Consider the following 27748-nt stretch of genomic DNA (forward strand, 5'->3'; position numbering starts at 1 on the left):
GCACAGCTGCATATTAGATGCCTTCCTATTTCCCAAGAGCTAAAGTGTGAGGAATGCTCCCTTGCTGACTGAAACCTAGCAAGCACTTCCTTTCTTCAGATCTAGAAATCCAGCACCCCTTCTTCCAGGGGACTTTGCCCAATTCCCCGCCTGGGCAGGTACTAAGAACAGCTGGATAATGCCAGAGGTTGGTGTGGCACCTGCCAGGTTACAAAGCCTGTCCAGGGGAACAGGTTCCATGATGCACCCAGCATCCTCTGGAGGCTGGCTTGGACCCAACTCACTTTCACAGGTGAGGAATCTGAGGCACAGAGAAGCCAGGTAACTTGCTGAAGAGTGGAGGTGAGGTTTGAGTCTGGGTCTCTTTCTCTGATGTCTCAAAGGCTTTCCTATCCTAGTAGTGTGGATATTTCAACCCCAGCAGCTGCGGCTAAGTGTTCATAGGGGCCCAGGGCAACTAGGGCCTCCTTACTCCTGATCAAGGTGCTTGGCTCTGGCCCACAGTCCTTTTAAAAGCACCGGAGCGCTCACTCTTCCTGGTCCTTCCACCAGAATCTCCTGCCAGCATCTGCTTGGCCACTGCTCTCTGCTGAGGGGCAAAAGGGTTAGGAGCATGGACCCTGGAGACAGATCCCTGGGTCTTGCCTGGTCTAATCCATGCATGCTGCTCGGGATCGCTGTGTGACCTTGACAAAAGACTCTAATTCTCTGTGCTTTACCATAAATGTACCCACCTCATGGGGTCATGATGAGGATCCGTGCAAAGACTACAACACGGAGCCGAACGCTTGGTCAACTCAGAACAAACAGCAGTCCTTGTTATTTCTGCCTTTCTGAGCTCCAGTCACACTGACTGTCTTCCCTCAGTCCCTCACGCACCTTCCCACCCGAGAGACTCCCTACAGGCTTACTCATCTTTGTACCTCAAATGTCATTTCTTCCAGGAAGCCTCCCTTGACCAGTCAGTCCTCTGAGATGAGCACTCCCAGCTACTGATACCTTTCCTTCACAGCATTTACTGTACTTATAATTTTAATGAATTTGCAAGTCCACCTCACTAACACACACTAGACCGAAACGCTGCCACAAGACAGGTTAGGACTGACCGCATCTGTGTTTGCTCCCTCCCTGGACCCTTTGTGGATGGACACACAGTCTGACTCAATAAATATTTGCTGGCCCTGGCCGGTTGGCTCAGTGGTAGAGCGTCGGCCTGGTGTGTGGGAGTCCCGGGTTCGATTCCCGGCCAGGGCACACAGGAGAAGCACCCATCTGCTTCTCCACCCCTCCCCCTCTCCTTCCTCTCTGTCTTTCTCTTCCCCTCCCGCAGCCAAGGCTCCATTGGAGCAAAGATGGCCCGGGCGCTGGGGATGGCTCCTTGGCCTCTGCCCCAGGCGCTAGAGTGGCTCTGGTCGCAACAGAGCAACGCCCCAGATGGGCAGAGCATCGCCCCCTGGTGGACATGCCGGGTGGATCCCGGTTGGGCACATGCGGGAGTCTGTCTGACTGCCTCCCCGTTTCCAGCTTTGGAAAAATGAAAAAAAAAAATTTGCTGACAGAAGAAATGGGGTAGTGCCTATACATGGGCCTTCAGGTCTGGCTGGAACAAGGCCCCTCTCCTCCTGCCTGTTCGTCTAGGTCAGGAGTCCCCAAACTTTTTACACAGGGGGCCAGTTCACTGTCCCTCAGACCGTTGGAGGGCCAGACTATAAAAAAAAAACTATGAACAAATCCCTACGCACACTGCACATATCTTATTTTAAAGTAAAAAAAAACAAAAACAAAAAACGAGAACAAATACAATATTTAAAATAAAGAACAAGCCCTGGCCGGTTGGCTCAGTGGTAGAGCGTCGGCCTGGTGTGCGGGAGTCCCGGGTTCGATTCCCGGCCAGGGCACACAGGAGAGGCGCCCATCTGCTTCTCCACCCCTCCCCCTCTCCTCCCTCTCTGTCTCTCTCTTCCCCTCCCGCAGCCGAGGCTCCATTGGAGCAAAAAGATGGCCTGGGCGCTGGGGATGGCTCCTTGGCCTCTGCCTCAGGCGCTAGAGTGGCTCTGGTTGTGACAGAGCGACGCCCTGGATGGGCAGAGCATCGCCCCCTGGTGGGCGTGCCGGGTGGATCCCGGTCGGGCGCATGCGGGAGTCTGTCTGACTGCCTCCCCATTTCCAGCTTCAGAAAAATACAAAAAAAAAAAAAAAAAAAAAAAAAAAAAAAAAGAACAATAAATTTAAATCAACAAACTGACCAGTATTTCAATGGGAACTATGGGCCTGCTTTTGGCTAATGAGATGGTCAATATCCGGTTTCATATTTGTCACTGCTAGCCGTAACAAGTGATATGACGCACTTCTGGAGCCATGACATGTGCATCCTGTGTCACTGGAAGTAGTACTGTACATGAGCGACACCGCACTTTGCGGCGCCACCACATACAGTACTCCAGGAGCACAGGATGCACCCCTCCGCATCCTGTGCTCCTATCACTGACCACCAATGATAGAGGTGCCCCTTCCGGAAGTGCGGCGGGGGCTGGATAAATGGCCTCAGGAGGCCACATGTGGCCCGCGGGCTGTAGTTTGGGGACCCCTGGTCTAGGTGGTGGGAGCTCAGACAATGGAGTTTGGGCTGAGGCAGCAGGTGCGCAGCCGTTTCCTCTGCCGGCCCTCCCCCCATGCCTGTCATTAGGCAGGGCCTGCTCAGCGGGGTATGCCATTATGTCTCCCCGGGCTGATGTAATTATACATTGACATAATTAACCCAGCGAGTGCATTAGGCAGGCCAGCTAAAAATTCATCTATAATTATTTGTTGTGTGCATGCTAATGAGTTCATCTGTACTGCCTTTGTACAACACGGACAAATTAATTTACAAGTCTGGGTTTTTTAATAAGTTCAAGGAAACGCTTCCTATTGTGTCCTGATTTTTGAGAAAGGGAGAAGAAGGCGAAGGGCACTTGCCAGGGTCAGGAGAGTTAGATAAACACGGGAGGGGGCTGCTCCGGTCCCAAGGAGATGGGGAAGGTCCAGCTTGTGGCTCTAGTGCTAGCAGACCGTGAGCCCAAGCCAGGAAGACTACGCTTGGGTGAGAAAGGATGTCACTGACCCTACTCCTGGGGTCAGGGATCTACGTTTCGTTCTGCATGGAGGCCCTGCAGGTCGCTTGGTGCTGCCCTGTGCATGCTGTTCCAGGGAAGCTGACCTCAAGTGGGCCCTGGGGGGCTGCGGGAGTGGGGCTAGGCAGACAGTACAGGCCCAGTGGCTCCAGCTCTGTCTTTCCCCTCATTTGCTGCTACACAGAGTCCAAAGTCCAGTTCTGGGTCCAAATCCCTTGGGGCTTTGAGCCTCGGTCTCCCCACTTATAAAGTGAGAAAAAAAATAACTGCTTAAAAACTATTATTGGAAGATTTTATAGAAAACTGAGAGAGGGAGGCATTATGATTTAAAAACCTCTGGACAGTTAACGACTCAGAACCTCCACTTTCTCACCTGTAAAATGGGGTCGCACATGTAGACTGTGGTCGTTAGGACTGGTGTATAGAGATTTGTGTAGTGCTAAGTGCATAGTAGGGCTATTAAAAGTTGATTACTGAGGAGGACTCCTGGCGTTCTGGGGGTCAGGTGTCTGCATGGGGACCCCTACAAAATCTCAGGCAGGGGATAGCCTCATGTATTCTCATCAGTCCCCAGGAGATCCAGAATTCCACAATCCTGCTTTGAACGCCACTCTGGGACCCAAAGACTCCAGCTTAGAAAGTCACACTGGGGAGGGGCCTATCGGGTTAATTTGTTCAACACCCCTCACCCCAGTGGACATATGGGGTACATGTTGGTAGCAGGGCTGAGATGGCCCTTGGGCCTCTTCTTCCCACACTATGTTGCCTCCTGTCTCCCCAGTTTGAGGGAGAGAATGGGGGGAGCACCTCAGATGATTCAGCCAAAGTCAGGCCATGATGAACTTTAAACATTTCAGAATTCATTCAATCTTTACCACAGCACTGTGAGGTAGGTATTGTTGTGTTCCTATTTCATGGATGGGGAAACTGAGACATGGAGTGTGTGAAGGTAAAGTCCGGTGAGGGAGAGGCTGGCATCTCCACTTTCCAGACAAGGAGATGAAGGCCCAGAGAGGAGATGCCATGTGCCCAAGGTTACTGAGCTCAGCTGTGGCAGAGATGAAATTTGAATCCAGGTAACTCTTTGCCGTGGGCCAAGCTGCCTTGAGGTAGGGCATGGAGGATTTCTTACTATTAGGTCAGTAGCATGAGACTAAGGGCTCTGTCCTTGGCCTTGCCGCTGGCTTGCTGTGCTACCTTGGGCCAAGCACCTGGCCTCTTTGGACTCTGGGCTTAAATTTATTTATTTATTTATTTTATTTATTCATTTTAGAGAGGAGAGAGAGAGACAGAGAGAGAAGGTGGGGAGGAACTGGAAGCACCAACTCCCATATGTGCCTTGACCAGGCAAGCCCAGGGTTTCGAACCAGCAACCTCAGCAGTTCCAGGTTGACACTTTATCCACGGCGCCACCACAGGTCAGGCTGGGCTTAAATTTTTATGACACGCATACCCCAGGCACACAATCAACATTGGATGGCATTAGCCAGAGGTGCAGTCCTGCTGGAGTGAGCGCTTTGGCCCTGGGCCTATCTCCTAGAGCTGAGACGCTCAAGGAGGGTGATCATTAAATGCCTTCACAGCTGAACTTGACACAGAAGGTGCAAACATTGTGACTCCTCCAAATTCCCAAAGCCACCCTCAGATAAAGGGGTTGGGGGCCTGGCTAGCATACCTTTGGGGAAAGTTACGTAGGCTCCCTGAGCCTCAGTTTCCCCATCAGTAAAATGTGGATAACAAGAGGATCTACTAAGTAGCACAGGAATGTGCAAGGGTTCCGGGAGCACGCTGAGGCCCCCTAACAGGGCTCAGCACTGGCCAGCTGAGAGGGTGTTGCCCTTGTTCTTATTATTACTACATGTAGCAGCAGTGGGGCATGCCACCCAGCTGTTCCTTCAAGAGAGAACCTGCGAGGAGGTGGGGACCGTCTGTCCCCAGGTGCTGCACCTTTGCATCTACTGCAGCAGTCACCTGAAGGCCACACTCACTTAGGCGGCTCACAGCCAACGACTGAGCATGGCGGGGGCAGCAGGGTCACTCCTGCCAATGCTGGAACGGGCAACCCCTGTATCATGGACTGAATTGTGTAGTCCCAAATCCATAAGTCGAATCCCTAACCCCTGATGTGACTGTGTTTGGAGATGAGGTCTTTAAGGACATAATTAGAGCTAAATGAGATTATAAGGGTGAGGTCCTAATCTGATAGGACTGGTGTCCTTTTAGAATAGGAAAGGACTCCAGAGCTCACTCATTTTCTGTACAGAGGAATGGCCATGTGAGGACACAGCCAGAAGGCAGCCACCTGCAAGCCAAGAAGAGAGCTCTCACCGGAAACCAACCCTGCTGGTACCTGGGTCCTGACTTCCAGCCTCCAGAGCTGTGAGAAACATATTCTGTTGTTTCTGCTCCCCTGCTCCCTGTCTGGGGTATTTTGTTACAGTAGCCTGAGCAGATCAGTACATTCTGCTTTGGGGTTCCCTGTCGGCCTCGGTAAGATTTCTCGGAGCTGCATGGCTGTCTGAGGTTTATTCTATCCATCCTCTGGGCTCAGCACTTCCACCAGAAACCCATCAGCCGAGACCCACAGCTGCCCAGAGCCATGAGGGGGACTTAAATCCCCCCCTACTTCACTCCTGCAACATACAGGCAGTTACTATATAGACACGGGCAGTGGCAGAAGGAATCAAATGACTTGAGATCCAGCCTTAATAAAAATGCCAAAAACAGGGGACCCCAAATCAGAAGTGTCTGACTACAGCAAATCTCTTGGATTAACTGAGCACGTTGGCAGACACAGAAGATCAAACAGGAAACACCCAAGGTGGCAGGTCTGGAAGGGCGTGCAGGGAGGGGTGACATCGTCAGGAGGCAGAGTGCTTTTGTCTTACAGTCATCAGCCTGCCCTTTATGCATAAACCGCTTAATAAAATGACTAATACATTCTGGTTACATTGGATCTAAGCCCCTAGAGAATACTGCCAACAAATTGATAATATTTTAATACCATTCCAGACTTTCCAAAGGCACTGTTGGACAAGATGGGTACAACCCCCTCTATTCCATCTTCCACCACTAGCTGACGCTGTTGGTACTTTTTGAAAAGTGTCTATGAGGTGGGGGAGAGTCAGAAATCGAGGAGAAGCTGTCTCATTCCTCCCACTGTGTCCATCTGAAGGAAAGCGGCATTCGGAGCTTTTTTTAGAAAAACTGGAACCACAAAGGCTGTCCGAGATGCTGTTTATGCATATATGCAGAAGTATGCATGTGCCCCTCCAAAATACTTCAAGACAGAAGCCTTCTCCCATCTGGGCCTGGCTTAAGGTTTCTGTGTGGGTGGGAGGCTCAGGCTATCAATGGTGGTGGCGGCGGCAATGAAAATAACTTTGATTCTTTAATCAAGTTTTTGATAGCAGACAGGGTGTGGGTTCCTTATACACAGTTGTGAGCTGTGTGTCTGTCCACCCGTTCTTCCCTCCATTGTCAGGATGGGGTGGTCTCCTGGCTAAAGCATGGGCAGAGAGGCTGAAGAGGGTCTTCCCTCTTGGCACTGGGTGGTGATGGTAATAATGACACCAACAAAACAATGACAGCCACCGTTTACTGAGGATTTATTATATGCCAGACACTCAGCTAAAGACTTGACACTCTTTACCTCGTTTCATCCTCCCAGAGGCTCCAGGAGGTAAGTGTGCTTTTCCAGCAGGGGAATCAGAGGCTCAGAGAGGTAGAGACAGTATTTAAGGTCACCCAGCCAAGGAGCAACAGAACCAGGACTGAAACCCACGTCCATTGTAATAAAAACGAAGCTGAGCTGCACAGAAAGTCCCAGGTGCTGGCAGGAACAGCATCTGCTTCGCTCAGTACTGTGCTCATGTGTTGAATGAACTGCACGGGGCTGCTACTCTGCCAGGCACCATGCCAAGTGCTCTGCATTCTCACTGAGCCCACCCGATAGCCTACAATTAGGTGAGATCATTGTCCCTATTGTGCAAGTGGGGAAACCATGGCTTAGAGAAGCGTGTTAACGAGAAGCAACTGAACAGGGTAGGGCCCCACTCCGTCGCGGGGCCCTTCAGCCCGCGTCCTGCTGGTGCTCCTCCTGGACATGCAGCTCGGTGCCTCTGTTTCCTGGCAACAAAATCACCCATTCTGCAGTTCAGGCTTTGCAGCCCTGGGCAGGAGCACCAGGTGGGCCAGGATCCTGGCTAGTGAGGGCTAACTTGCTCCTCTCGGTAACACACCTGCATGTCAGCAAAGGGTTCGTCCTATCAGCCCAGAGCCTTTCCACTCACTGGCAGCAAAGACCCTTAGCTGGTTTTCAATTTTTTTTTTTAAATTCCTAAGTCAATCACAATTAGCTTCTTTAAATCTTTTTTTAAATTTTTTTTAATTAAAGACTTTTTTTTTTAAATTTAAGACTTTATATATTTATTTTAGAGAGAGAGAGAGAGAGAGAGAGAGAGAGGAGCAGGAAGCATCAACTCCCATATGTGCTTTGACCAGGCAAGCCCCAGGGTTTTGAACCAGCGACCTCAGCATTCCAGGTCGACGCTTTATCCACTGTGCCACCACAGGTCAGGCCAAACCCATTCAATTTTTAAGTTAACCCTGCTTCTGGGTTAGGAGCCAGGGGTCTAGTATCAGGCTCCACTCCTTCTGTGCTGTGTGACCTTGGACAAGTGGCTTGACCTCTCTGAGCCCGCATTTCCTGAGCTCCAACAGTGGCGCAAGATGGCACAGTTCCCTGCCTCCCAGGCAACTGTGGGCATCAGTGAACTTGTTTCTGGAAGGGACACAGCACAATGACCAACACATAGGCAACACCCCGGAAACAGTCCTGTAAGGGTGGCAGCTCATGCTTTCCAAGGCTGTCCTTTCTGAGATGACTCCTCCTCCAGCTGTCCCTCCTTGGAGCCCTTTCTTTGCTGTGTGCTATGGTTGCCCACAGGGCTCAGAGCACACAGTAGGTGTTCAGAGAATAAGATGATGATGAGCCATAACTGAAATGGCCATCCTCCCTTCTGAAGGGGAATGGCTGTTTATTGAACACCTACTGGGTACCAGCACACTGGACGCTTTGGTTTAATCTTCTTTTATGTTACCCTTCAGTGTTCCCCTAACCCTTACAGTACCAACAACCCATGGAATGTGTGGGGAGGGCGGGAAGGAGATGAGGACAGGCAGAGACAGTCAGTCTCACTATACTAAAATCCGTACTTCCTGTATCTGTGAAGGCACTTATCCACTAGATGGCGACAGAACTAGTTATTTGGGACAAGCACAAAGCTCAATTCTTAACTTCCCTTACTACTTCCACTTGAACATATATCTCACATGGTCCAAAGATTTAAATTTTTAAAAAGATCATGAAAGTACAAAATAAACCTGTAACCTTGAGCTGAGATGAGGCTTTAAAAGTGTGACATGAGATCCAGAAGCTATAAAGCAAAGGTTTAGTAAAATTCTCTACTTTCCTGCAAACATTTTTTTGGAATGCCTACTATGCACCATATACAAGAGACATTGTAAACAAAGTTAAGAAACAGAAGGTAAACCTGGGAGAAGATAGAAACAAACACTTACCAGGACAAAGGTTGCTATCTTTAATATACGAAGAGCATCTATAAATCAGAGATGTCCCTGGGCTAGGGCTATGTGAACTAATGATTCACAAAGGAATAAATATGAGTGGTTCATAACATATAAAAAGATATTAAATGTGACTAATAGACATTAAGTGTAAGATGAATCAAAGAGAAAAAAAACTGTATTCTTTCTGACCACTGGTCCCGAGTTTGCGGTCAATACATGGCTACCATATTTTCTTCTTCCCAAGTTTTCTTCCTTGTCCTGTGAACTATAACACAGCACCACTAAGCTGTGTGTTCCTGAGTACTCTCAATGCCCAGTGTTGAGAAGGGTTTGGTAAATTACAACATAGATACACAGAGAGTGTTACACACAATGAACAAAGTTACTAGGGATTCTTAATCACATAGGGGAATATCCGGATGTTCGTGTTGGGTGGAAGGAAGCCGGGTGCAAAACGGTACGCGTAGAATGAAGGACCGTTTTGAAAAAGTACATGGGGAAGAGTTCAAAAAGAAAAACAACAAAATATTCTTTTTCCAGCTTGGTAGTTTTCTCTCGTTCTTTCTACTTTTCTGTATTTTCTGCATTTGACAGTGTGCATCCATGACTTTTATAGTTGGAGAGAAAAACAATGTAAAAGCCTTAAATATTATAAAGCATTTTCCTAATCCACAGACCGAGTACCTCTGTTGGCTAAACTGCTAACAATTGACAATAACAAGAAGCCTGTGAAATCAACGGCAAACGTTTGTGACTTATACCCCGTGTCAGCTTTACAATGGGCTACTGATTATTAAATCCTCCAAATGCTTTCATGCACAGCGTTATCAAATCCTCAGGTCAACATATGAGTAGGATCTATTATTACCCCTCTGCTAAATACACAGAAACTAGAGCTCAGAGAGGTTCAGGCTCCTCCCCAAGGTCACACAGCTCAAAAACAGCAAGCTGACAGTCCTGCCAGCTGGAACTGCCATGGCAGTTCAAGCGCCCAAGCTGACCAGCCTTCTGCCTCCAGAAAGAAGGAGCAGGGGGAGAAAGGCCTCTCAGGGGCTGTTGTCTCCCACACCAGGTATTAAAAAACCAAAGTAAAGGAGAAAAAAACATTTTGGGGCACTCACCTCTCTCATCTTATCCCGTCAGCAACATTCCTCAGCCTGCCCTCTTTCTTACTCACTCTTGGCTCTTTTTGATTTTTTCCCCCCTTTCCTTTTGCTTTTAACTAATCTCTTAGTTAACACGTAAGCTTTCTGAAGCTTGGGTCCGCACCGAGAGACTCTATGAGCGCGATGAAGAAATCAGCCGTCGCCGATAGAGAAGTCAGAAAGGTTTAAATCAAATCATCCTCCACAACAATGACATTAATTATGCTTTTAACACGTTTTACTGCTTTTCTTTCTCACTTCACGCCACATCTGTGTGAACAATATCCAAAAGATTTACGGTTTTCTTTCGTAATTACAGGCATACAGGCTGCACACTTATCAAAATACTTGCTGAGCAATCACGCTATATCACATTCTCTGCCAAAGATTTGTGTTGGCAGCAGTCATTCAAAACAAAAATGTTGAATCAGGACTTGTGTGGCTTCGGGGGTGGGGAGAGAAGTATTTCGACAAATAATTTGCCTGTCAAGAAATATAAAAACAGGAGAGTGCATCCTGGCAAATTCTCCAGGAGTGTTATTTTTATGGAGGGGGCTGGGGCTGTGTGTGTGTGTGTGTGTGTGTGTGTGTGTGTGTGTGAGCTAGGGAGCCAGGGAGCTCTGAGCACCAAATACACATCTGACATTTGGTTTTTGTGTCTGAGGATAAAATTTAATGAGAACAAAAATATGTCTTCCTAATTCCCCCAAGAAATCATTAAAACATTTTGTTATTCTTAAATGTCTCAGAATGAATTAGAGCCCCTGGAGGGGCTGTTCGTATGGTACATCTCCATCAGTTAAGGCTCCTCATTCTAGAACTCAGTGACAGCTGGGACATACGTTTCCCCAGCCCCTCCATTTCTGGGGAGGGAGTTGAGGAATCAGACGTGTGGAGTCAGCACCAGGCTTGGAACGACCCTTTGGGGAGAGGGCGAGAGGGTACAAGAACCTTCTGGAAAGTTCCAGCCTGTCTTGGGAGCTCTCAAGGCCCCTGTCTAGCACTGTAGTCCTGGCCCTGTGGCTGTGTTAACAGCCTTATCACCGGAAAGATGAGGGTCTCTCAGTGAACCCCAGAAATGCTGCCTCTTTCCCAAGCTGGGGCTATAAGCTCCACCTCACCCCCAAGCACTAGAATCCTTGGCATTCCCCTGGGTTTGTGACAGGTTGGTTATCATTTGGGCAATGAACTGGTCACCGCTGTCACCAGAATGCATGCTCCCTGAGGGCTGCGCCCTTGTCTGCATCAGTCACATTCCCAGTATGCAGCAGGCATTCAATAAATGCTGAGTAAGTAGACACGTGACAAGCAGAGGGCTCTGGTTGAAAAGTACCTCTTCTGTTCAAATAACCTTTCCACCCTTTTCTGCTTCTGAGTTGTATTCCTGATTCATCCACGGAACAGCTTAGGTGCCTACTGTGTACTGGATTCTGGGAATGCAGATTTAGAATGACTTAGTCCCAGGCTTGGAGAATTTTACTTCTCCTAGGGAAGTCAGACACATACATGTATGGTGATGAGAGTAGCTGACACTTAGCAAGTACCACTATGTGCCATGAGCACACTGAAGCCTCCCGCAACCGTAAGAGGCTGGTTCTCATATTAGTCCCAGTTTATTGAAGAGGAGGGAGACTGAAGCTCAGAGAGGTGAATTAATTCATCCACAGTCACCCAGTGAGTAAGTGGTACAGGCAGGATTCCAACCCAGGTCTGGCCCTAAACTTGGAAACATAAGCCTGTATCAGTGTACCCTGGTGCTACAGGTGAGGTACTATGGGGCCCAGTGAAGGAGCCTGGTGTGAGGACTCCTAGGAGGCAACTTGGAGGTCTGTACTGAGTTACCCTCCACTGTTATTTGTTGCCGAGACTATGGCTCTTGAATGGTTGAAAAGAGTGGGAAATAAGACGATACATTTTTCTAAAAAATTTCCGGGTAACTGATGAGGGTCGAGACCTCATAAACAAAAAAGGCTGCAAGGAATAGGGCCTCTTGGATACGTGCCTGGTGTGGCCCTCAGGGTAATAACTGGGCCGCAGACACATGGCTGGTTCAGCTTCATGCTACAGGACCATGTCACCAGGGTTGACAGGCAGAGGACGGGGGAGGCATACAGAGCCTGAGGGGCTGTGCTATCTAGCTCCAGCCATGCTCCCCACCAAAGCATTCTTCTAAAGAAAACCCCCATGGCCATGCTGCCCTCCTGAGAATACAGAATCAGAGCAGAGCACAGGACTGGGTAGAGGGGATCAAGGCTGCAGATGCCTCTGTAATAGTTGAAATGGTGGCCTCAAAACACATATCCATGTCCTAAACCCTAAAATTTGTGAATATGACCTTCTTTGGAAAAAGGGTCTTGGCAAATGTAATTAAAAGATCTTGAGATGAGATCATCCTGGACTCTCTAGGTGGGCCCTAAATCCAGTGACCCCAAATCCTCATTAGAGAATGGAGGCGATTTGGGGACACAGAGACAAAGAGAAGAGATGGCCATGGGAAGAAGGCAGAGGCGGAGATCGGGGTGATGTGGCCACTAGCCCACCCTAAATCCAGGATGATCTCATCTCGAGATCCTTCCCTGCTTATATCCGCAAGGTTCCTGTTTCCAAATTAGGTGACGTTCTGAGGTTCAGTGTGGACAAGAATTTTGGGAGGACACTATTTACCTTCTAAAGTTTTCTGAGACAGATAAAACTTTCCCACCCTAAATGCAAAGATCCCACAAACAACTTTTATTTCAAATATATATGACTCTGCCTTCTCCCTGGCGTGGCTTAGAGTGGGATCTCATTCTCCTCTTCATAAACCCTTGGCCCCGGGAAGCCCCCACGGCACTGATTCCCGCAGATGCGTGGAAGAACAGGGGAGCAGGCCGTCTGGGAAAGGGGGTCAGCACAGTGGGGTCTCTTCCAAGCCCCACCCTTGTTAGACAAATCACTACACCTTTCTTGGCTTCCTTTTCTGAGTCAATAAGTGAGAAGTTGGCAAAGGATGGGCCATTTTTAAAAAGGCAAACTTTTTACAGAAATATATCAAGAAATAGCATCTCTAGTCCCTGGAGGTCCCTCCCAGAACTGTCACCACTGTACGCTTAACAACACAGGTTAATGTTTTTTTTTAAAAGAGAGGTGAAAATTTACAACATAAAAATAACCATTTGAAAATGTACCATTCAGTGGCATTGAGTACATTCACGCTGTTGTGCAGCCACCACCTTTCTCTAGTCCCAAAACATCTCTGTCCTCCTGGAAGGAAACCTGGTCCCCATTAGCCATTCACTCCCCATTTCTTCCTCCCTCACAGCCCCTGGCAATCACCAACCTGACTTCTGTGTCTATAGATTCGCCTATTGTGGACATTTTAGATAAATGGAACTATAGACTATGCGGCCTTTGGGTCTGGCTTCTTTCATTTCACATCATATTTGGAGACGCATCCACATTGTAACAGGTGTTGGTGCTCTATTCCTTTTCATGACTGAATCATATTTCATTGGCCGGATGAACCATGTCGGATTTATGTTTTCATCCATTGATGGACATTTGGTGTGCTTCCCCCTTTTGGCCACAGTGAATAGTTCTGACAGGTTAATCTTTGTCCTCATGTTTTATGTAAATGGAGTCATATAATACGTGTTCTTTTGGGTTTGGCTTTCACGCTACATCAAATTTTTGTGGTTGGCTGCACCATGCTAGAGGAAACTTTTGAGGTCTTTCCTCCAGCACTTTATGTTGCCTGAAAGCACTGGATACCATTTGTCCTTTGGTGGGCAAGACAGACTTGTTGGCTTCCCAAGAAAGTCCAGGTGGGAGACCTCACTAGGAGCCCCCCAAAGCTCCTTGGCTGACATCAGAAGGTGGTGGGGAAAGATGGAGGAGCCATGTAGGGATGTCACACCAGACTGGGTATAAAACCCCTCAATCCCACAATCCTTATGAGTCTCAGCCTGCCCCCAGTTCCCACTATGAAGATGGCTGTTTCTTCTCATTAATTACTCAATTGTGGAGCCCAAGCATTTCTTACCTGGTGCTTCAATTAATTGCTTGTAAACATTCAAGAAAGCAGCTTCGGCTTCTTGACTTCTTTTATTAAGGGCCACCACCTTTGGAAGAAAAACAAAAAGTCATGTGTAACCATGGTATCCGTGTATACAAGCAAATTTGATTATTTTCTACTTGTGCAAACAAGGGATGGGGACGGGGAGGGGAAATGAAGGTTACAAATATGGTGGTAGGAAGTTCAGGTTCACATTCCAGATCTACTGCATTGGGGCTACGTGACCTTGGGCAAGTCGCTGTCCCTCTCTGATCCTCAGTTTCCTCATCTGTAAAATGGGAATAAATAATAGAACCGATTTCCTAGGCCTGTTGAGAGGATTAAATGAAGCTGTGTATAAGCAGTTAGCACAGGGTACAGAGTGGGTATTAACAGTTCCTATTATTATTCCTGTTATTAAAAGGCTACCCTGGAGGTTCAAACATGGCACATGTTTTGGGGGAAGGGGGGATATAGCTGGAGGTATTTCTTGCTATTGAAAATGAAAGATCGCCAGTTCAAAACCCTGGGCTTGCCTGGTCAAGGCACATATGGGAGTTGATGCTTCCAGCTCCTCCCCCTTCTCTCTCTCTCTGTCTCTCCTCTCTCTCTCTCTCTCTCTGTCTCTCTCCTCTCTAAAATGAATAAATTAAAAAAAATAGAAAAACAAAACAAACAAACAAAAAAACCTGGCAAAAAAAAAAAAGAAAAAGAAAATGAAAGAGAAATAGTTAAGTCTCTGGTAAGTTATCAAATGGCTTCCACAAATGTCAAGGGTGACAGAGTTACAGAAAACAGTTCCTGGTATACCAAAGGTGCTCAATGAATGCTTCTTCCTTTTTTAAAAAAATTATTGATTGATTTTAGAGAAAAAGGAAAGGAGAGAGAGGCAGAAACATCAACCTGTTCCTGTATGTGTCCTGACCAGGGACTGAACCCACAACCTCTGCGTGTCGGGATGATGCTATAACCAACCAAGCTATCTGGCCAGGGCAATATATGCTGCTTCAAGGATGAATGCAGGGTGACTAAATAACTCAGTGGTGAAGACCCACATTCACACACCCATTCTCCTGTTCACAGGCTTCTTCTGTTCTGCCAGTGAGACTCCATAAGACGTGTTTGGACGAGGCTCTGCTGGGGCTTAACACCTCATCCTGCAACCCGGGCTCTGAACTGCGAGCTCTGGCCTCGCAGCCACCTTGGTGCTGGCTCTTGGTGGCCAGTCTGCTTGGCTTAGTACTGAGCGTCCCCAGCACATGAGCTCCTGGCACACAGGGGCTACCATCCCTACCCTCCTCAAGGACGTTCTGGGGGTGGGTACCTCCCTTTGGACTGGGGCGGCTTTCTTCTCCCCAGCACCAATATACCTCTCCATCTGTTGCCAACTTCCTAAAAGATGAACCTATTGGAGCATCTACTTGTCAATCACCCTCTTTTGGTGTTGGGCTTTTCTTATGGATCTCAGTGATGCTAACTTAGAGGGTGTTTGTTACGGAATTCCTCCCCTTGAAGAAGCTCTGGGAGCCCATATTCTGATGCATAGAATGTGTTCACTGTAATTTGTTAAAAGAACAAGTCTAAGTAGGTTGCACCAATTCTAGGTCCTGTCTGACACCATCCTGGGGAAATGACAGGGGCCAATTCTAAGACCAATTCTGGAGAAATGACAGAGGCCAATTCTGAGATCAATTATGGTTCATTCTCAGAGGTGGCCTGGAGACAGGCTACCTGGGTTTAAATCACAGCTTTGCCACTTATTGTGTGTCCTTTAGCAAGTTGGTCACTTGAATCCCTGTGCCTCTATCTTTCCAGCTGGAAAATGGGGATAATAAAATGACAACTTCCCGCAGAGGGTTGAGAGAGGATCAAATGACCTAACACATGGAAAGGCCTGTGCAAAACTCCTAGCATGCATTAAACCCCATAGATACTGCTTGGTGTGACCAACCCTAGCCTTTTGCCTATTATGGGGACAGGCTGAAGCCCAAGAAAATCCAGGAGAAATGAAAGCTATGCATCTCCTGATTCCTAGACAGAGGATTATTGAAGAGCAGTCAGCAGGAAATTGGAAAGCTTCATGTTACAGTCATCCATGCTGAGCACACGTGGTGGCTGTGGTTTGGGGAAAGGTATTAGAATGTTCCATGGACTTCTGAAAAGAAACTCTGGGCAGAAGTGGGGCCAAGTGCCAGAAGATTCCTTAATGTTTCCCTGTCTCTGCCTACAGCACCCTCAACTTTCCATTCATGGCATTTACCAGTTTATTATGGTGTATTATTTATGTGTGACTCTCTCCTTAATCTGGGCTCCCCACTAGAGCTGTGCTGTCCAATACAGTAGCCATTGAGCACTGGAAGTGTGACTATTTCAAATTCAGATGGGCAATGCCCTGGCTTGGTGGCTCAGGTGGTTAGAATGTCATCCTGACATGCTAGGGTTGTGGGCTTGATTCCTGGTCAGGGTACATACAAGAATCAACCAATGAATGCATAAATAAGTGAAACAAATCAGTGTTTCTCTCTCTCTAAAACTAACTAAATAATAAATAAATTCAGATGGGATGCAAGTATAACATATAGAATTTCTTTATTTTATTTTTTTAGCGAGAGAGATAGGAAGAGAGAGAGAGAGAGAAGGACAGATAGGAACAGACAGGCAGGAAGGGAGAGAGATGAGAAGCATCAGTTCTTCATTGCTGCACCTTAGTTGTTCATTGATTGCTTTCTCATTTGTGCCTTGACTGGGGGGCTCTAGCTGAGCCAGTGACCCCTTGCTCAAGCTGGCTACCTCGGGGATTCGAATCTGGGTCCTCTGAATCCCAGTCCAATGCTCTATCCACTGCGCCATCGCCTGATCAGGCTAATATATAGGATTTCGAAGTCTTAGAATGTAAAAAGGATTGTATAGTATCTCAATTTTACATTGATTTTATGTTGAAAATGGTAATAGTTTGGACATTTGGGGTTAAATAAAATATGTCATTAAAATTAAATTCAGGCCCTGGCCAGTTGGCTCAGCGGTAGAGCGTCGGCCTGGCGTGTGGGGGACCCGGGTTCGATTCCCGGCCAGGGCACATAGGAGAAGTGCCCATTTGCTTCTCCACCCCCCCTTCCTCTTTGTCTCTCTCTTCCCCTCCCGCAGCCAAGGCTCCATTGGAGCAAAGATGGCCCGGGCGCTGGGGATGGCTCCTTGGCCTCTGCCCCAGGCGCTAGAGTGGCTCTGGTCACGGCAGAGCGACGCCCCAGAGGGGCAGAGCATCGCCCCCTGGTGGGCAGAGCTTTGCCTCTGGTGGGCGTGCCGGTCGGGCGCATGTGGGAGTCTGACTGTCTTTCCCCGTTTCCAGCTTCAGAAAAATAAAAAATAAAAAATTAAATTCACCTGTTTCTCTATACTTTTAAAAATGTAACTTAGACAGTTTTAAATTAAATGTGGCTTGCATTATATTTCAACTGGATGGTGCTGGTTGAGATCAAGAGTTGGCAAACTATGGCCCTTGGGCCAAATCTGGCTCTTCCTCTATAATAAAGTTTTTATTGGAACACAGTGAAGGCCACTCTTTTATGTACTGTCTATGGCTGCTTTTCATGCTAATTCAATAATTGTGACAGACAGGTACCCTGGCTGCAAAGTTGAAATAGTTTCTGTCTGGCCCTCTCCAGAAAATGTTGCTAGTCCTAGCTTTAGAAGTGAACTAAATGGCTGGACAGTAGTTTTGAAAGCAGAGACCAGAAAATATCCTGGACTGGCACCCAGTCTAAATGGGTTCAAGGTTATGGCTTCCCACAGTAAATATGAGTCTTGGGGAAAGTGGCCATTTGAATGTCCTGCCTCATTCAGCCTTGTTTCAGAGCAGTGACCCTGTTTCCAGGAGACCAGTTCTGATAGCTCAGAGCCCAATAGTGTGCTGGGCCCAAATGTCTTTAAACATCTCTTGGCCTCAGTTTGTCTATCCGTCAGGTGGGAAGAAAAATTTCCATCTGCTTAAAGCTGTTGGAGAGGAATGAGCTAACATTGTGGCAAAGAGTCCCATGGAAGTTGGCAGAAAGCTTTCTAATAAGTCAGATAATTCTTCTTCCAACTGTATAGGATGTCTTTTCCAAGGTCTGCAGTTCTAATGCATTTCACTGACGTGCCCAGAACAGGTGAGCTCGGCATAAATAAAAGGCCACGTGCTTCTGCCTCGTGGCTGCATCCTATCACGCAGAAGGGCGGGAGAAAAGTGTCTAGAATGACAGATTTGGCTTGTGACAGACAGATCTTTGAAGGCCATCTGGGGGAGGAGGAGGAGGAAGAAGAAAGAGTGGGGGAGATGGAGGTGGCGGCCAGCTACAGAAACCGAGAAGGTCAGTCGGAAATAGCTTAGCATCTGAGAGTGCGTGCGGCATTTGCGCCACCTGCTGTGATAGAAGGGGTGGAAATGTGCTCGGTCCCCTGAGTATGAAAATAACAGGGGCAGAACTGATTAAGCCAGAGGAGAGGCAAAAGCCTCTTCTAGCTGCCTCTTCTATCAGTTGGATAAAACCAACAAATTTTGGGACCCTCCCCCTCTGCCTGAGACCGAGTTTCCATGACTGAGACAGCAGTGACATCTACTGGCTACTGAGAACTGCTTCATGCCCAGATCTTTGCAAGGTGGTTCATAAAGTTCAGCTTCCGGGAACTGAACTTCTATTCTGTGCTTGCTGCTGTACCTTGGGAATCTCCCCAATGATGAGAGAACTAGTTGGTGCAGAGGTGGTATCCCAGCCCAGGATCCTTTCATTCCAGGGCCCAGACTTGCAACTAGAAAGCCTGTGCTTCTCAGTGCACAGTACAGTCCTGCAGGCATGAGAGGGGGGTCTGAGTGCTCGTGTACAAAATGTATCAACACATTGGATGCTTGGACAAGAGCGGCAGGGGAAATTCTCCTTTATCTTGGCTCAGCCCAGTTTTCTCCCAAATGCATTTGGCCACATCACTTTATTCTTCAGAAGATAAACCTGGGAACTTGGGTTCTGTGAACACACTTGGAGAACTGCTTCCCTTTACCATGGGGTCCTGGGCTCTGGGGTGTGTGGGGTATAGTGGTTCTGAGACATGGGGTGTATCTGATGCAGCAGGATTCTGAAAGAAACCAAAGACTGAAGGGCAAGTGAGAGGAGGGGGGTGCTCAGAGGGTCTCAGAGTCAGCACCTCTGAGGAGGAGGCAGGGACTGAGATCTAGGAGAAAAGGAATCGGCCCAGGACGGCAGGGGCACCTCAGTGCCCTCTGAAGTATGGTTCTCTCTCTGGAGTGTGCATCTGTGGAACAAGAAGCAGCAAGAACCATGAGGGGAGACAGAGGAAGGGGCATGAGAGTGAAGGTTATGAGCAAGGGGGCATGGACAGCTGCAGATGCAGAGAACGTGGGGGTTCATGGACACTGAGGGGAGGAGAAAGAGGGGGTTGTGGGGAATAAGGGAGGCACTGACAGGAGGGCAGCAGACTTGAGGGTACGCACCATAAGAGCAACCTACAATTAGCTGAAGATCTTTCGGGCTTTTTGTTGAGAGAAACATATATTCTGGGCTGTAAATACTCTAGAGGTGAGGAGTAAATCAGGGGTGGGGAGCAAGTGTGAAAATTTCAAGGAGACCCAGTCTTAGAAAGTTCTAAATTCTCAAAATGGATTACTTTATGAGATACTGAGCTCCTCATCCGAAGAGGCATCCAAGTATGCAACTATCTATTTGTGAGGCTGTGTAGGGAGACCTGCACATGGGGAAAGTTTGAGTATCCAGAAGGCACACATATAAGAGTCTATGTGATAGATGGCTTTTCCTTACAGTAATATTCTATTATTACTGCATAGTAACATTCTGATGTTACCTAGTTTCATACCAGGTAAAATGGGATAACATTTCCATTGTTTGGCTAATATGAGAATTATTATTATTAATAATAACAGTGACTACTAAGCACTGACTCTGTGTCAAGCAGGCACTGTGCTATGTATTGGAAACATATTAATTCATTTAATCCTCACAAACCCTTCAGACGGGGGATTGTTACTACCTACTTAACAGATGAAGACACAAGGCTCAGAGGGTGAGGGTCACACTGCATTGGAGCTGGTGAACTCCAGAGTCCATGCTTCTTACCCTCACTTGGGACTGGGAAATTTGTGGAAGGAGCTGAAATATCAGAAACAGCTGGAGAAGCCAGACAGGCGGGCAGGGGACTGGAGGCCAGGCAGAGACAAACCCCAGGTCTCCAGCAGGACCCCCTCCCCCCGCCTCACACAGTGTGTCTGCTAAGGGCCCTGTCCCTGGCTGAGCCCAACGCTCTCTCCGCCATAAATCATTGATGTGGCTGAGCAAAAGGAAATTACAAGTTAAAGTCGGGGCTTAAATAAAAAATAAGAGCTTGACCCTTGCTTTTGGTAGCTGCTATTGATTTGGGCTCTGTCTGTCAGCTCCTACCCAGATGGGGCAGAGGCTGAGACCCTCTCTGGAGAGGAAGAGATGCCAGGGGGGCAGGAGCACAGAGGAATACCGTGCGAGAGTGGCGGTCTACAAGCCAAGGAGGGAGCTCCCACCAGAAACCAGCCCTGCCAGCACCCTGATCTGGGAATTCCTGCCTCCAGAATGATGAGAAAATAAAACACTGGTTTAGGACCCTCAGTCTGTGGTGGTCTGTGACGGCAGCCACAAGCCAAGGCAGGTGGGCTCTCCGGTTATTCCCCTTTTATAGATGAGACACAGAGATTAAAAAGCCACTGAGCAATACAGCAGCTATCCAGGGAGGCACAGGGTATGGGCACCATGTCTTCTTGAGGACTAAAATATTACTGTGACAGAAGGCAGGGAGAAGCCAGCAGGTAAAAGGCAGGGGGCCCTTGTGCCAAGAGGATGGGATGGATGAACGGCTGCATGAACAGGACTGTGTGAGTGATGACAAAGGGGAAAGCAGCTACGAGGGGGTTTTGAGCAGAGGAGGGACATGATGCGATATACATTCTACAGGAGCCCTCTGGTTGCTGTGTGGAGAAGGGACTGAGGGGGCCAGCAGGGAAGCAGGGGGATCGGGGAGGTGGCTGCTCTAACAGTCCAGGTGAGCAGGGATGCGGCTCCGGGACAGGGCCGTCCAGGTGGGCGGGGACGGCGGCTCAGGGCAGGGCTGCCCAGGTGAGTCAGGTAGCAGTGGGAGTGGGAGAGTGCTCAGGCTTTGGGGTGATTCTGAGTTCGAGCAGGGGGATGTGCTCCTTGGGAGCATGGAGTGACGTGGGGAAGGACGAGAGGAAGTGAGGAGTCGAGGAGAAGCCACAGTTTGGGGCATGAACAATGGGATGTTCCTGAATGGCCACTGCTATGATTGTTTCTCCCATCAGAGTCGAGGACAGGACAGAACAGGTCAGGAGTGGGCACTAAAATCAACACCAGCTGAATGAACAAATGAACGTATGCAAGAAGGAAGGAAGTTAAGAAGAGGCTGTGTGAGCTAATCCTTCCGAACTACAAACTTAAATAAAACCCTGCGTCAAGATGACAGAATGACACCCTCCCAGCAGCCCAAACTTAGCTGCTATCTTGTTCGCTTTGTGGAGACCTCTAGCAAGCTCTCTTCCGGAGCAACTGAGTAACCCATGGTTAGTGGGCGGGGCAAGCCCCAGGGTCTGCCCCGGAGGTCCCCGGGCACTTGTCCTCAGGAAGCCAATGGCAGGGCAGGAAAGAGGCAAAGCAGGAAACAGGAGTGAGCAGACCTGGGTTCTGGTTTCAGCTGGGGCCCTTGCATCCCTGTTCACCTTTGGGCAAGTCACACCACACCCCCTTTCTGAGCCTCGGTTTTTTATCTGTGAAAAACTCAGTTGTGCAATGATTCTAATTTCCCCAAGCAAACAGATGGACAGACACTCACCTCACCTCCCCACACATCAATCCCCACCTGCCTGAGGTTTTAAAATCAAAGATAGTGCAAAGCCTTTTTCTCCCAGGCTGGGGGTGTATCTGCCAAGAGGCCAAGAGGCAGGGGAGAAAAATACTGTGCAATTTTATTCTAATATTTGTAATTATTCCCAGGCTAAAAATAAGGCACAGAGCAAAGTGTTTTCAAATGTCGGTGTTAATGAACACGTTTTATCCAACATAATACAGGCCCCCAAATGCATTTATGTCAGGCTCCCTGAGACCTTGTGAGCAGCACCCCACCCCGGGCTGGTTTTCATGGCTTGGAAGCGGCACAAAAATGCAATGTACCGCCAGCACAGGCTGGCAGGCCTGCTATTAGCAACAGTGCAATCATCAATTACGTCCAATCACAAGCTACTGATTTTATAATTATCAAATGAAGTTCTAACTTCTCACCTCCGCTCAGTGGCAACTAATAGAATCTCCTGGTTCAAAAAGGAAGCTTTTCCCCCCTCTTTTTTTTTTCTTTACTGGGTATTTTCCTTTCCTCCTGGTTTGCTCTATCTCTCTCACTCTCTTCTGGGTAAAGAATTTCCAGGCCTCCATGTAAGACTGCATTTAAATTGCTTGTCACTCAAAACAAAGGCGAACCACTCATTTGTAATTCACCAGCCACCTGAACAGACTGCCTGTTTTCCTTTAAGCATCCATGCACTGAAGCACAAAGATCATTTTTCTATTGTTGAAATTGTATAAGCCAGGGCTTTTTTTTTAGCAGCAAACACACAATTTCACTTCTCTTCTGAGGGCTCCCGGCAGAAAAGGGACAGTAGGCTTTCTTCAGTGCCTTATAAATAAATTTCGCTTTGGGGTATTAAAAAAAATCAACTATATGCTCATATAATAAGACAAAAGCTATCAAGGCTATATATACTATGAGGGCAGGATCAAAGTGACGTTTCCTGCCCTGCCCAGGGTGTGGCCAGTGTATGGAACTGGATGATTAAGATTCGTTCTTATGGGCACTGAAGCATCCGTGTCCCTGTTCCTCTTTTTGGGAGCTGCACATGCCACGACTGGGCCTCCAGGCTGATTAGCATCTGGCCGGCAGTCTGTGAAAGCAGCAACAGCCCGGGAATGGATGCCCTAGCTTGGAACTTGCTGTTCCAGCCAAAGGCAGGCTGCAGCTGTGTGTCTTGACTTTCTGGTTACCTCAGTCCAGAGGGGACAAGCCACAGACGACTGCCACGAAGGCCCTGCATGCGACCAATTTCCATGGCCCAGCCTCTGAAGGCCAGGCCGGCTTGGACAACAGCTCAGTTTTGCTACAAAACTTATTATAATCATAACCACTTCCCATTTTAATCTGGAGCTCTTTATAATTTACCAAGGCCTTTCACAGGAATTAGTGCCTCTGACCCTGCACACACTCCTGGGGGTGGCCTTGGGCAGGGAGGCTCATTGTGTGAGAGGCCCGGGGAGGCTGACACAGCAGCTCCAAGTCACACAGGGAAAGCTGGGCTAGGTTGTGAATGGTGTCTTTGGGCTAAGAACCAGCTGTGTGGCAGGAAATCTGGGGCTGGAATTTGTGTGACTCCCAACCTGAAGTGGTATAGTAGCTTCCATTTTGGGTAAATTAGCACAGACTCAGTTTTGTCCCTAAAATGTCCCCTTCTGGTGTCTGAATAGGCCACGCTTTCCTGAGCGGGGGAGTGAGGAATGTGGCTCCCGCTAGCCCACCAGAAGTTATAAACCACAGCCGGTCTTTTCTCTGAATAGGACTCACAAAGTTTCTGGATTTAAAACAGTGAAACCATTATGAACGACACTGTCATGGTGGATACATATTATACATTTGTCAAAACCCACAGAATATACAACACAAAAAGTAACCCCTCATGGAAATGATAGACTTGAGTTAATAATAATGTATCAATACTGGTTCAGCAATTGTAACAAATGTACCGTAATGCAACATGTTAATAATAGGGTGGTGGGGGAAAGGAAGAGGGAGTATGGAAGGGGGTCCTATACTTTCTGTTCCAATTCCCTCTAAACCTAAAACTGCTCTATAAAGAGTTTAAAATTAAAAAAAAAATCCAGACATCAGTGAGCATATATAAAGCAGTTACTATGTTCCAGGCACTGTTCTCGGCCTTTATCACACTAACTCACTTAATCCACCCAACAGCCCTGTGAGGCCAGTATCACTATCCTCCTGATTTTACCAGTTGGGGAAAACAAGACACCAGAGAGGTGAAGTGATCTGCCCAAGTTACACAGCAAGTGACCAAGTCAGGATTCACACCCAGAACCTGTGCCCTTAGTGGTGAGAGTAATGGGATTATCATTGGGTTGCCACCAAAAGCCTGTCCCCTTCCCCATGGGATCCTGTCCTGTGTGTGCATCCCATCTTGCTCACAGATGTAATACAGCACATTAGTCTAGAGGTCATGAACAATGGGTCCAGGGCCAGATACACCCCGTGGACATATTTTCTTGGACCCTCTAGTGTTTTAAAAATATTTGAGCCATCAAAATTCATCAAGTTACGTGCTTAACATTTGTGCATTTTGCCGTATGTAAATTTATACCTCCATAAAGTAGTGAGCATGAAAATATGTGCATATATATTGAGCCAACATTTAAAAACCAGAAGAGATCCAAATTGCTGGCTTCTCTTAGAAAATCAGAGGATCTGGCCACCCTGAGCCCACATTCCACCGACACCCCCCTGGAGCCCAGTAGCAGCCTGCTGCTGAGACAGCCCGGGGGACGGCAGTGTCCTCTGGCCTCCTGTGCACCTGCAGTATAGGTGTGGGCCCATCCAGACCCCACCATGAGCATTAGCATTTCTCTCTGGCCTACATCGACACCCTTTCCCCTTGCTTTGTTTTCCCTACACTCTTCTTGGGTTCCATCAGCCCCTGCACTTTCCTTCCTTCAAACAGTGATTTCACAAGCTGTATGAAAACCAGGCATGATGAGAGGGTGTCTTGAACTGGTCTTACGTCCCACTCCCAGGGAGGCCCACATGCCTGGCAAACTGCAGCAAGATCTCCATGTGAGCCCTGTACCCCACAAACAGAACGGTTAGGCTTGGGGAAAAGGGGCCACTTAGAGAATCTGGATGATTCTGTACCTTCCTGGGTGATAAGAAACTTGTAAGCAAAGCAGAGAAAGACCCTGCTGGGCTTGGAGTGCTGGGTGTTCCAATGGGAGTGGCAGAGCAAGGAAGGTGGGTCCTGGAGGGCGGTGGGGGGTGGGAGGCCGAGAGGCCACAGGCTCCCATACAGCTGGGCACTCACAGAAGGACTCTGGAGGCAGGTGTGAGTAACTGAGGTCTGAAACCTGCATCCTCGGCTGTGTGACCTTCGGCAAGTGGCTGAGCCTTCAGAGCCTCCACTTTCTCAACTGTGAAATGGGTTCAGTGATGTGAACAACTGCTGAAGGACCAAATCAGGGAGGGGAAGCAGCTGGCCCAGTGTCTGCCCGGCCAGCACTTCACGGATGTGCACGGAGCGAATGAATGGTCATCCTTTACTTGACCTTTCTGTGCCTCAGTTTCTCTAGGGAGTAAGGATACCAAGGGCCATCATGGGTGTCAGACACCAGCAGTTTTAAGATATGCTTTGTTCACTGTTAAATATGAGGTAAGGTTGGGCAAGCCATAAAGGGTTCTTGGGATTTCTGGGCACAGGGTTTTATGGGTGTTAGAAGTCAGTGTGATCTGGGGGGAGGGGTGAGAGGTGGAAGCCGCTGGAATTAGAGGGCTGGAGTCAAATCGCCAGAGTGCAGGGTGTAGGCAGAAAGTCAGTGATGCCAAGGATCAACCCACCCTGCCTGGCAACAAGTGCCCTTTGAAGCACAGGGCACTCCGGGAGGGTATGCCGGGCCCAAACGACACCTGCTGCTCCGAGCTGGTTTGCTGCCCCTGGCCTGGCCTCTGAGCGCTTGCTGTCCTGTGTCCTATCGGCTACATGCTGTAGTGTCCTTGCTCCTGGGGGGAGGGCTGCAGGGGTCCCAGGTGGCTGCTGTCTCCCCTCTGGAATTCTCCAAAATGCCAGCCCAAAAGATTGGAGTTAAAAGAGCATGCGTGCCCTTTATGGAATGGCGGCCACCCAAATGTCATGCCAGCACCACCCTGCCCAGGCTTTTAAATATAGCAGCGTTCTTTCTGGATGTCTCTGTGGAGTGTGGCTCAAGACAGCCCCATGACAGCCTCAGTCACACATGTGGGGCACCACTCTGCCTCTAAGTTCCCAGCGGTGGTTCTTGACTATGGGCTTAGCTTCCTGACTTGGGATCCAGGTTTGGGGGACCTGGGTCCCAATTTCAGTGTTCCCCCCCACACACACTTCTTTGTGGTCTTGGGCAGCCCCTGGCCTTCTCTGTGCCTTTGTTTCCACATCTGAGGATTATGTTAAAAATGAAAGTGATATGATAATGATTAAACATGATATGCATAAAAATTTCTCAGAGCACAGCCTGGCAAACAGACGACACTTAACAGATGTTGATTTTACTATTACTAATTATTGTCATCTTCAATGTGCAAAGCACTATGCTGGAATGAATAAACCACAGCCCCAGCCCTCAAGTTCTAGAGAAAGAAAGAGTGAGACCAAGGGAAGGGCAGAAGGTAAGCAGCATTTGAAGAGAGAGAATGAAAGAAGGAGAGGTTTATCCTGCAGGGTACAGGCTAGAGGAGGGCTTCAAGGAGGAGGTAGCACTGGCTTATGAAGGATGAGAAGGTGGTTTGATTGTCAGAGGAGGGAGAGAGGGAGTTTGCTGTACAAGCTTCATCAGCACATGGGTGGTAGGTGCAGTTACCATCTCTAGTGTCCAGATGAGGAAACGGAGGCACCGAGGGGTCAAGACACAGTTCAGAGAGTAGGCAGAGCAAGGATTGCAGACAGGGAGCCCTGACTTTGAGGTCTGTGTTCTTAGCCCCTGCAATGTGCTGCAAGACCAGACTTGCTGCAGCCTGTCCCAGTTGTATAGAGGTCACTCAGGTGGCACACAGAGTCCCAGTTTGCCTCAGTTCCCAGTACTCCCTGTTCCTTGTCTGTTGTCTGTACTATTCATTCATGAAGCTTACCTGCAGGGCCCCTGTGGGCAACTAAGCTCACATCCCTGCTTTGGGGTGTGAAATGTCCCCCTGGTTCCAACTTTCCCCCTACTTCTGGGAACCCCATCGGGTACCTGGACACAAACAGAAGGCATCCGGGGTGGTGGAGAGCTAGGTTCTTTTCCCCTATCCCAACCCCATCCCTTAGCACCTGCCACAAAAATGTCAGCAAACCTTTTAGTTCAAATGTTCCCTGCTTTTTTTTCTTACTCTCTCTTCACCAGGAGTACTAACAGCATCAATTTAATGAAAGCAATTTTTCTGTTCTCCTCTTCCCTTCCCACCATCCAACAAAACTTGGAAACATGATTTGTAAGGAAAAACAATCAGAACCATTCACCTTGGGCTAGAAACGGAACTGCTTCTGCTCTGTTGGAAGAATGCGTTTCCATTTGTCAGGGGAGGGGCTTGGGTGGGGAACCCCATTTTCTTTGCTGTTTCTTTGTGACAGGCGGCCCTTGCAAAGCCTCCACAACCCTCATTCTCCTAGCTGAGAGCCCAGGATGGCAGCACACGGGGGAGAGGCATATGTTTGGTAAGAAACGTGGAAATAATCAAGTGTGAGTAGATGCATGCAAGTAATTTAATTACTCCACACAGCTATGAAATCTCTTGGTTTCTGCTTCCGTTATTAATGATGAATGCTAACTATCAGCGGACATCGGCTGAGGTTTCCTGATGTGATGGGTGAGGGGGTTTGGGTGCCCCTCCCGGCTGCCATATCTGGCTTCTCACTGACCAGGCTGGTCCCTGCTTCCAGCTGCCCCCCACCCCATATTGGGATTGACGAGGAGGTACACTACAGACCTTGTGATGGAAGCACCCAGCACCACCTATGAGTAGACGTGTCAGAAACACTGAACCTC

At 48.4% G+C, this 27748-nt stretch overlaps 1 protein-coding gene and 1 non-coding gene across 3 annotated transcripts in view; one reads left to right on the plus strand and one right to left on the minus strand.

The window, feature by feature from the left end:
• CUX2 (cut like homeobox 2) overlaps window positions 1-27748 on the minus strand; it is a 230326-nt gene that overhangs the window by 34227 nt on the left and 168351 nt on the right. For both annotated transcript variants that reach the window (XM_066260586.1, XM_066260585.1), the window contains exon 4: window positions 13872-13950. In XM_066260586.1, the coding sequence (XP_066116683.1) occupies window positions 13872-13950 (79 nt within the window). The remainder of the gene's footprint in view (window positions 1-13871; window positions 13951-27748) is intronic.
• On the plus strand, window positions 1823-1898 carry TRNAT-GGU (transfer RNA threonine (anticodon GGU)). Its single transcript has one exon. It is a non-coding gene; the product is annotated as a tRNA-Thr (tRNA).

The sequence above is a fragment of the Saccopteryx bilineata genome, chromosome 2 (assembly GCF_036850765.1).
Source record: "Saccopteryx bilineata isolate mSacBil1 chromosome 2, mSacBil1_pri_phased_curated, whole genome shotgun sequence".
Lineage (NCBI taxonomy): Eukaryota > Metazoa > Chordata > Mammalia > Chiroptera > Emballonuridae > Saccopteryx > Saccopteryx bilineata.